Here is a 10712-nt window from a genome sequence, read left to right as displayed (position 1 = left end):
TTCTGTTATGAAAATTGTAGTCTAATTTTTTTTTCGAATAAAACAAAATAAAAAGGGATAAAATTATTGTAAGTTCAGTTTTTTTCTTTACCATTGTATATAACAATATATATTATTATATGATATATTTATGTATGTGTAAATAAATTTCATTTAACAATATAATAATTTTATTCTTATAATCTTATTACAGTTAAATTTCGTTCAGCATTATATTCATTGAATAATATCTATTCTTACTACAGCAAATGTAATTACTTTAAACCCACTATATTAATCCTAAATTAAGGAAAATTAAAAAACCCTGAAAATTGATTTTTTTAATGTTTAGAAAAAAATTGTTTTTGGATATTGTTTAGAATAAATTTAAGATTTAAGAATTTGAATGGAATATACCTATTACAGATTTCATGTATCTAAATTACATGAAAAAAAATTAAAAAAATCTAATCATCAACATAATTTTCCAAAAAATATATTATTAATATCATGGAAAATGTTGCACACAGAAGTGAGAACACGTATTTAAACTTATTTTCCAATCCAATTTCCCCGTCTTCAACCTTTTGTCGTCTCTGCAACTTCAATTTTCTCAATCAAATCTTCACCTATTTCCTCAAATCCTTTCGATCCAAATTATACCCTTTAAAGTTCCCGCTTTTTTTTTTTTTAATGCTTACTAGTTTTTTGAATTCACATCAACTTTGTTTGCTTGCAAAGTTGCCTGATCGCGTATGATTCTATGATCGTATTTGAATTTGGATGCTTTCTTCATCTGGGTTGTTTTTATTTTATCAAGTTCAGATGATTCTGCAATCCAAATTAAAATTTTAACCCAAAAAGGACAAAAAATTTGACTTCATTTTGGGATATAAGGATAGAAGTTCAGAGCTTTGATTAGGAGACGCTGAGGTGATCTTTTATTTCGTTGATTTTCAATTGAATTTGGATTTTAGTTTTTTTTTTTTCAATTAATGGAATTTGCTTTATGGGGTTGAATGCATGTGTTATACTTATTGGTAGTATCATCTATTGCTTTGTTTGGTTGCTGAGAAACTGTGGGAAAGTTGAAAAAGAAACAGTAGTATTGTTGTTAAATATTTACATTTTATCGAAATTTTGGAAAAAGAGAATATTTTAATCAATTTGTGCTAATAAAACTCTTGAACTTGTTGACTTGATGAATTAAAATATAAATGAAAAAAAATCGTTCTAAATGCAGATAATTGCATCAATATTGTGTTACTGCAATGAATTTATGGTCGATAACATGCAAATCTTAGAACACTTGACTACATGATGCAAACTTATGATATATTTGTATTTGTATTGCAGTCAAATGTGCTAGTTTTAATATTACTAGCTGAGCTTGATTTTTCAGAAAATGTTACTCTTGTCCTTTTTTCTTCTTAATTGTTTGCCTCCCTCTATCGATTTATGGAACATTTCTATAATTAGCATTAACATTTACTCAGCATAACAAAAAGCTAAACAATCAATTGTTTGTTATTTCTCATAGTTTATACTGTGTTGTCAAGGATAAAAGTTGCGATCTTGAATCATTTCCAATGGCCGAACATCAGAACAGTACTGTCAAACCTGCTGCTGGCAAGCCCTCTGGGAATGCCGCTGCCAATACATATGCCATCAATCTGGATAACTTCAGTAAGCGGCTGAAAATGTTATACTCTCATTGGACTGAACACAACAGTGATCTGTGGGGTGATTCTAATGCTCTTGCTGTAGCAACTCCTCCGGTTTCAGAAGATTTGAGATATTTAAAGTCCTCGGCATTGAACGTCTGGTTGGTCGGTTATGAGTTCCCAGAGACCATTATGGTTTTCTTGAAGAAGCAGATCCATTTCTTGTGCAGCCAGAAGAAGGCGTCATTGCTTGAAGTCATTAAAAAGTCCGCCAAAGAGGCAGTGGGTATTGAAGTTGTGATACATGTGAAGGGGAAAACGGATGATGGCTCTGGTTTGATGGACAAAATTTTTGGCGCTGTTAATGATCAGTCGAAATCTGGTGGTCAGAATTCTCCTGTTGTTGGACACATTTCAAGAGAGGCTCCTGAAGGGAAGCTTTTGGAGACATGGAATGAAAAATTAAAGAAAGCGAATTTTGCGCTAAGTGATGTATCGAATGGGTTCTCAGACTTGTTTGCCATCAAAGATGACACTGAGCTTACAAATATCAAGAAAGCTGCATTCTTGAGTTCGTCGGTGATGAAACAATTTGTGGTTCCTAAGCTTGAAAAGGTAATTGATGAGGAGAAGAAGGTATCCCATTCCTCGTTAATGGATGAGACAGAGAAGGCTATTTTAGAACCAGCAAGAATTAAGGTCAAATTGAAGGCAGAGAATGTTGACATTTGTTACCCTCCGATTTTTCAGAGTGGAGGAGAGTTTGATCTTAAACCAAGTGCATCGAGCAATGATAATTACCTGTACTATGACTCTACTAGTGTGATCATATGTGCAGTTGGATCCCGATACAACAGCTACTGCTCTAATGTAGCTCGGACGTTTCTGATTGATGCCAATACAGTGCAGAGCAAAGCTTATGAGGTCCTTCTTAAGGCACATGAAGCAGCAATCAGTGCTTTGAAATCTGGGAACAAGGTGAGTGCTGCTTATAAAGCCGCATCCACTGTAGTGGAGAAGGATGCACCTGAATTAGCTGCAAACTTGACCAGAAATGCTGGAACAGGAATTGGCCTTGAGTTTCGCGAGTCAGGGCTTAGTCTTAATGCCAAGAATGATCGTATATTGAAAGCAGGCATGGTTTTCAATGTTTCACTTGGTTTTCAGAACTTGCAGACAGAGAACAAGAACCCAAAGACCCAGAAATTCTCAGTGTTACTTGCAGATACTGTTATTGTTGGTGAAAAGGTACCTGATATTGTGACATCTAAAAGTTCTAAAGCTGTAAAGGATGTGGCATACTCATTCAATGAGGATGATGAAGAAGAAGAACAACCAAAAGTCAAAGCTGAGGTTAAAGGTGGTGAACCAACCTTGTCTAAGGCGACATTGAGATCAGACCATCAGGAAATGTCAAAGGAGGAGCTCCGGAGGCAGCACCAGGCTGAACTTGCCCGTCAGAAGAATGAAGAAACGGCTAGAAGGCTTGCTGGTGGGGGTTCATCAACAGCAGATAACCGTGGTTCTGTAAAAACAATTGGTGATTTGGTTGCATACAAGAATGTAAATGATCTGCCCCCTCCGAGAGACTTGATGATTCAGGTTGACCAGAAGAATGAGGCAATCCTCTTGCCGATATATGGAAGCATGGTTCCTTTCCATGTTGCGACTGTGAAGAGTGTCTCAAGCCAACAGGACACCAACAGATCTTGTTACATCCGAATAATATTCAATGTACCAGGAACTTCTTTCACTCCTCATGACTCGAACTCTCTAAAGTTCCAAGGATCAATTTATTTGAAAGAGGTTTCACTACGTTCCAAGGACTCAAGGCATATAAGTGAGGTGGTTCAGCAGATCAAAACACTCCGTCGGCAAGTCACTTCCAGGGAGTCTGAAAGAGCTGAGAGGGCAACTTTAGTTACTCAGGAAAAGCTTCAACTTGCATCGGCCAAATTTAAGCCACTAAAATTGTTTGATCTATGGATTCGTCCACCTTTTGGTGGTCGTGGAAGAAAACTGACTGGGTCTCTAGAAGCACACACAAATGGGTTTCGGTATTCTACCTCAAGGCCTGATGAACGTGTTGATGTAATGTATGGTAATATTAAGCATGCATTCTTCCAGCCAGCAGAAAGGGAAATGATCACTCTGCTACACTTTCATTTGCATAATCACATAATGGTGGGAAACAAAAAGACCAAAGATGTCCAATTTTATATTGAAGTAATGGACGTGGTGCAGACGCTAGGTGGTGGAAAGAGATCTGCCTATGACCCGGATGAGGTAGAGGAAGAACAACGTGAGAGGGCGCGAAAGAATAAAATCAACATGGACTTCCAGAACTTTGTGAACCGGGTAAATGATCTATGGGGTCAGCCTCAGTTTAAAGCATTTGACCTTGAGTTTGACCAGCCTCTGAGGGAGCTTGGTTTCCATGGTGTTCCCCACAAAGCATCTGCTTTTATTGTCCCAACATCTAGCTGCCTGGTGGAGCTGATAGAGACACCTTTTGTGGTAATCACTCTAAGCGAGATTGAGATAGTGAACCTGGAGAGAGTTGGTCTCGGGCAGAAGAATTTTGATATGACTATAGTATTCAAGGACTTCAAGCGTGATGTCCTTCGAATTGATTCTATTCCGTCTTCATCACTAGATGGAATCAAAGAGTGGCTCGACACTACAGACCTCAAGTATTATGAGAGTAGATTAAATTTGAACTGGCGGCCTATACTGAAAACCATAACTGATGATCCAGAAAAATTCATAGAGGATGGTGGGTGGGAGTTTCTAAACATGGAAGCCAGTGACTCAGAATCTGAGAACTCACAAGATTCAGATCAAGGATATGAGCCTTCAGATGTGCAGTCTGACTCGGTATCTGACGATGAGAATGACGACAGTGAATCATTAGTGGAGTCAGAGGATGATGAGGAAGAGGATTCTGAGGAAGACTCGGAAGAGGATAAAGGAAAGTCGTGGGAAGAGTTGGAAAGGGAAGCAAGCTATGCAGACAGGGAAAAAGGGGCTGACTCAGACAGTGAAGATGAGAGAAAGAGAAGGAAGATGAAGGCTTTTGGGAAAGCTCGAGCACCTGAGAAGAGAAATCCCGGTGGTAGTCTTCCCAAGAGGGCCAAATTGAGGTAAACATGTTTTCGGTATTTTTGGTCTGATGTGTAAATTATGCACTTGTACCAGCAATAGCTGTTGATGTTATAACATAGTTAGCCTGTAAAATACCGCAATTATGGGAGCTATGTTTTGAAATGTTATGGTTGTACTATCTTTTTTGTGTGCTGAGCAAATATTTTAAGTTAAAATGCTTATCGTGAAGTAGCTGAGCAAAAAGTTTCTGAGAGGATTTTGCTTTGTACATCTCTATGTTTGTGTTTATTTTCATTGTCATTCCGCCTTCAATTTCTTCTGAATCTTCTGACACCGATTTATCATTGCTTTATTGTGCCACTGAATTATTTGTAGCTGTATCAAGAAATTGAGATGATATTTCTGTGGTTCGATATGCTTGGACTGCTTCACCCATCAAGCAGTAGCCGGCATTTTTATGCGTGAGAGTTGATAGCTATCTACTTTGTTTCAAGGTGTAATATTTGTTGAATAGCTGAAACTGTAGTGTCAGGCTGTAATGGACTGAATAGAACTTTATCTTATCAGTCAGAACTGCCGGAACTTACAGACAATAAGGGCTATAGGTAGTGAGTTGTTAAAAACTGGGAATTTTCTTCTTGAATGTGCGCAAGTCATTTCATGAACACGAACAAATTTTGATTACAAAATTCTTGCTCCTTTTGGCTACCAATTCAGGTTGGCTTACTTTTGAAGAAAATTTTGCAAAACGTTCAAATTTACTCCCAGCTTTGAGAGTGATCTGTTGCTTGTAATAGCTTATTATATACACGGGCATTGGATCTTGTTTTTTTGGTGTTCTTGCATCTGGCAAAGATCCTTTTGAGTTCTGACAACCAACAGGCTGCAGAGCGAGCAGGGAGCACAATCGCTTAGATCAGCCTCCTTCAAACATATAGTTTCATTTTTCAAGGAAATTAAAGCATATTTTTCGTTTATATTCTTTAGAACAAGTTAAAATATACCTTACACTGTTTGTCATGCCACTCAGAAAATAAAAATAAGCTAAGGAATATAAAGATGAGAGGTCAAATAACTTTTTGATAGCGACTATTTTTGTAACTAAAATTCCAGAAACAACTGCAATTGTAGGTTCTCAATACAAGCCCCAAAGAGCCCTCACTAGCAAATGAATCCTTTCAGGCTGTTGAAGATAAGTTGACCAACAAAATTGCAGCAAAATATCGATAATTAGCTGAAACAAACGAAGTAGAAAGTGATAACAAGAGAACCTTGCTTTAATCTAAAACTAATCCTGGCAATGTACAAGCAAAAATCTTGTCTTCTAGGCTATACACAAATGTACGCCCAAAACACAGGATACAAAAACTAGAAAGAAATCAAATTCCAAAGCTAAGTTAGAACACTGCATTCTAATTTCTAAAGCCGCTACTACAGATAAATCTTGTTCAACCACAAATTATAAGAACACGGAAACCCAGAGTTCTTCAGATCTATCTTAACTTGGTACGTTTTGGGAAACCGCCACTGGGTGGCCCGCGTGACTTCCCAAAAGTCTTTCCCTTCCTTCTCTTTCGTTCCTCCTCACTGTCTGAATCATCCCCTTTTTCCCTGTCAGCATTGGTGGCTTCCCTCTCCAACTCTGCCCATGTCTTCCCTTTCTCTTCCTCGGAGTCTTCCTCTGAATCCTCTTCTTCTTCATCCTCAGATTCCACCAGCGACTCACTGTCTGAGTCTTCATCTTCTGTAACGGAATCCACCTCCATATCTGATGGTTCGTAGCCCTGATCTGATTCCTCCGAGTTCTCAGATTCAGAATCACTGGCTTCCAGATTTAAGAATTCCCAACCACCATCATCTATAAAGCTCTGTGGGTCATCGGTGATTGTCTTCAATATCTGCCTCCAGTTAAGATTCAATCTACTCTCATAATATTTGATATCAGTTGTGTCAAGCCATTCTTTGATGCTATCGAGAGATGATGAGGGAATAGAATCAATCCTCAGCACATCCTTCTTGAAATCCTTAAAGACAATGGTCATGTCAAAATTTTTCTGCCCAAGTCCAACTCTCTCCAGGTTCACAATCTCAATCTCACCAAGGGTGACAACAAGGAAAGGAGTCTCTATCAGCTCAACCAAGCAACTTGAAGTTGGGACAATGAAAGCAGACGCTTTGTGCGGCACTCCATGGAAACCGAGATCTCTCAAAGGTTGATCAAATTCAAGGTCAAGGCCATTGAATTTAGGCTGCCCCCAGAGATCATTTACCCGATTCACAAAGCTTTGAAAATCCATGTTGATCTTGTTCTTCCTGGCCCTCTCCCGTTGTTCTTCTTCGATCTCATCTGGATCATAAGCAGACCTCTTTCCACCTCCCAATGTTTGGACCACATCCATCACCTCAACATAAAATTGCACATCCTTGGTTTTCTTGTTCCCCACCATTATGTGATTGTGCAGATGGAAGTGGACAAGAGTGATCATCTCCTTTTCTGCAGGCTGAAAAAAAGCATGCTTTATATTGCCAAACATTATGTCTACCCTCTCCTCAGGTCTAGAAGTGGCAAATCGGAATCCATTCAAGTGAGCTTCAAGAGTACCAGGAATCTTTCTTCCACGGCCTCCAAAAACTGGTCGAATCCAAAGATCATGCAGCTTTATTGGCTTAAATCTGTTACCAGCAAGTTGGAGTTTCTCCTGTGTCACCAAAGTTGCCCTCTCAGCTCTCTCAGATTCCCTTGCCATAACTTGACGACGAAGTGTTTTAATCGCCCCTACCACTTCACCTATGTGCCTTGGATCCTTAGATCGAAAAGATACCTCCTTCAGATATATTGCCCCTTGGTGTTTCAATGAGTTTGTGTCATGCGGATTGAAAGGCGTCCCAGGGACATTGAAAATAATGCGAATATAGCAATTCCGATTTGTGTCTTGCTGGCTGGAAACTGTTCTTATGGTAGCCACATGGAAAGGGACCATACTTCCATAAATAGGAAAGAGTACTGCCTCATTCTTCTGGTCAATCTGAATCATCAAATCTCTTGGAGGAGGAAGATCATTAACGTTCTTATAGGCAATCAAATCAGTCGTTGTTTTAGCAGAAGCACGATTATCTCCAGCCCCGCTTCCCCCACCAGCAAGTCTCCTACCAGTTTCTTCATTCTTCTGACGAGCAAGTTCTGCCTGATGCTGCCTCCGAAGCTCCTCTTTCGAAATCTCCTGATTATCAGATCTGAGTGTTGTTTTAGATGGCAAGGCTTCGGTGCCATTAGCCTCAGCTTTCACTTTAGGCTTTTCTTCTTCTTCCTCATCCTCATTAAATGAGTAAGCAACATCCTTAACAGCTTTCGAGCTCTTGCAAGTCACCACCTCCGGATTATTTTCACCAACAATAACTGTGTCAGCAAGTAACAGAGAAAACATCTGATTCTTTGGCTTATTGGTCTGGTTCTGCAAGTTCTGGAAACCAATTGACACATTAAAAATCATTTTTGCTTTCACCACTCGATCATTCTTGGCATTCAGATTTAGACCAGACTCACGAAACTCAAGGCCGATACCTGTGCCGGCAGATTTTGTTAAATTCGGAACCAACTCAGGTGCCTCCCTCTCAACCACTGAAAGGGCAGCCTGGTAAGCAGCACTAACCTTGTTCCCAGGCTTCAGAGCACCAATAGCTGCTTCATGAGCTTTCAGAAGAACCTCGTACGCCTTGCTCTGCAAGGGAGTGGCATCAATCAAGAATGACCTGGCAATGTTCGAGCAGTAACTGTTATACCGTGACCCAACTGCACAGATAATTACACTTCCAGAATCATAATACAGTAACTCATCATTGCTGGCAGCACTAGGTCTAAGATCAAACGCGCCCCCACTCTGAAATATAGGAGGGTAGCAGATGTCAACATTCTCCGCCCTCAGCTTCACTCCAGCTTTAGTAGGTTCCAATATTGCTTTCTCAGCCTCATCCATCAACAACGAATGAGTGACTTTCTTTTCCTCATCAATAACATTCTCAAGCTTTGGAACCACAATTTTATTCATCACATTATACGTCAAGTAACCAGCTTTCTTCACATTCATAATCTCCTCTTGATCCTTAACAGCAAACAGTTCAGACAACCCATTCGTCATATCACTGAGCTGAAAACCACTATTCTGCAATCTATCAGCCCATGTCTCCAAAAGCCTCCCTTCAGGAGTCTCTCTTGCTATGCTCCCAACAATGGGGCCATCACCACTATCCACATTTGACTGTGAACGAACAGCATTGAATATTGCATCCATCAGTTCAACACCATCATCAGTCTTTGCCTTAACATGAATCACAACATCAACACCCACAACATCCTTTGCAGACCTCTTAACCATCCCAAGCAAAGACGCCTTCTTCTGACTACACAGGAAATGGATCTGCTTCTTCATGAAAACCATTACAGTCTCCGGAAACTCATAACCTAGCAACCATATATTCAAGGCTGACGATTTCAAGTACCGCAAATCCTCTGAAGCTGGAGGTGTTGCTATTGCAAGCACATCAGCAGAACCCCAGTAATCAGATTTATGTTTATTCCAGTGAGAATAAAGTGCCTTCAATCGTGTACTAAAATTCTCCAAATTAATCGAATAAGCATTCGCCCCTCCAGTTCCATTCGCCATTTGGGCATTGCCATTTCGATTATCAGCCATTTAAAGCACCAACTGTAAAAAAACACTAGGGTTAGGGTTTCTAGTTCAACATAAAACCACTACTACACAAAACAAATCTCAATAAGTTTCAACACTTCAGATTCTTACTCAACTAAACCCCGAAATCCCCAAATAATCGTAAAATTAGGGTTTCAGCCACTTCAAATACACAGAAAAATCAACGAAATTAAAAGATTAAAATCGATAAAACTCTAGTTACTTACTCTTCGACGTGATGCTTCCGCTCCAAAACGTGGAATTTTGACAGCTAATTAGTCTTCTATCTTGCTTATCGATGCTGTTCTCAAACGAACACTAGGGTTAGGGTTTGTTAAAAGGAAAACAAAATTTAATAACGAATTGAAGAGCAAAAAAATTAAAAAAACAAACTGAGCACTTACAGAGATTGAATCTTCTAGATGCTCGACATCAAAACTGAAAATTAAACAAAATAAAGAGAAATCTGAAAAAAAGAAAAAAAGGAACAGAAGAAGAGAAATCGAGGAGAGAAAAATGGGAGGGTCAGCGGGAGAGCGAAAAATAGATTTTTGATTTCGAGTGCTCCAGAGCTCTGTTTATATATGTTGAGTGATTAACAATTAAGGCTTGGTTTTGATATTATTTACGGTAAATGCCACCGACACTTGGCTCTTGGATTTTTGAATTGTTATGTTTTGGACGATAAAGTACAGAAGCTGAGAGGGACATTTGTGAGCGATCAAGCTGGAGGATGGTGTAATTTAAGCGCTGTTCGTAGGGGTTGATTAGTAATATCAAACTTCCTCGCGCTTAGCGGTCGTTTTGTATGAGGGCCTCATTTGTTCAAGGATGTGGGACCAGAAACGGCGCCGTACAAGTGGGACTTTATTTCGTGCAACGCGTCGTTTTGGTTGGGTCCGTCTGTTTATCACCATCAAGAAATGGCGGGAGTGGAATTAGAGCCCTAAAATGAGGCGGGAGGTCGCGTTTCTCGTGTCATTCTTTTCTAATCCATTCACTATTTAAATTTCAAATTAATTTGATTTAAAATTTAAGAGCCTTTTTTTTAAATTAATATTTTTTGAAAACAAAAGTAAGAATAAAAATGATGTTTTACAGTTATTGTATTTTAAATTTAAATGAGCATTTGATTTTATTTCCTATATCCTATATTTTAAAATTATAAATTATAAAATGTGTTCGGTAAACACTATTAAAAAGAACAAAAACAGTATATATGTGTTCGATAATACTATTTTTAAAAATAATTTTTTCTAAACATTTAAGTCTTAAT

At 38.8% G+C, this 10712-nt stretch overlaps 2 protein-coding genes across 3 annotated transcripts; one reads left to right on the top strand and one right to left on the bottom strand.

Moving 5' to 3' along the window:
* The first annotated feature begins 503 nt into the window (after positions 1–503).
* On the top strand, positions 504–5036 carry LOC102607456 (FACT complex subunit SPT16-like). 2 transcript variants are annotated; one of them, XM_006480232.4, is made up of 2 exons: positions 504–912; positions 1539–5036. In XM_006480232.4, exon 2 carries the CDS (start codon positions 1569–1571, stop codon positions 4788–4790), a length of 3222 nt encoding a protein of 1073 aa, XP_006480295.3. In that variant the 5' UTR covers positions 504–912; positions 1539–1568; the 3' UTR covers positions 4791–5036. The 2 variants fall into 2 exon arrangements, with proteins under 2 accessions (XP_006480295.3, XP_006480294.3); XM_006480231.4 differs by having other exon boundaries at positions 1520–5036.
* Positions 5037–5945: 909 nt separating this feature from the next.
* On the bottom strand, positions 5946–10001 carry LOC102607954 (FACT complex subunit SPT16). Its single transcript, XM_006480233.4, has 3 exons — positions 9841–10001; positions 9664–9737; positions 5946–9451 (listed from the first exon to the last, which is right to left on the bottom strand). The coding sequence occupies exon 3, from the start codon at positions 9437–9439 to the stop codon at positions 6242–6244; it is 3198 nt and encodes a 1065-aa protein (XP_006480296.1). The 5' UTR covers positions 9440–9451; positions 9664–9737; positions 9841–10001; the 3' UTR covers positions 5946–6241.
* Positions 10002–10712: the final 711 nt, after the last annotated feature.

The sequence above is a fragment of the Citrus sinensis genome, chromosome 6, assembly GCF_022201045.2.
Source record: "Citrus sinensis cultivar Valencia sweet orange chromosome 6, DVS_A1.0, whole genome shotgun sequence".
Taxonomy (NCBI): domain Eukaryota; kingdom Viridiplantae; phylum Streptophyta; class Magnoliopsida; order Sapindales; family Rutaceae; genus Citrus; species Citrus sinensis.
The sequence above is the reverse complement of the archived record's forward strand: the minus strand, read 5'-3'. Positions and strand labels throughout refer to the sequence as shown.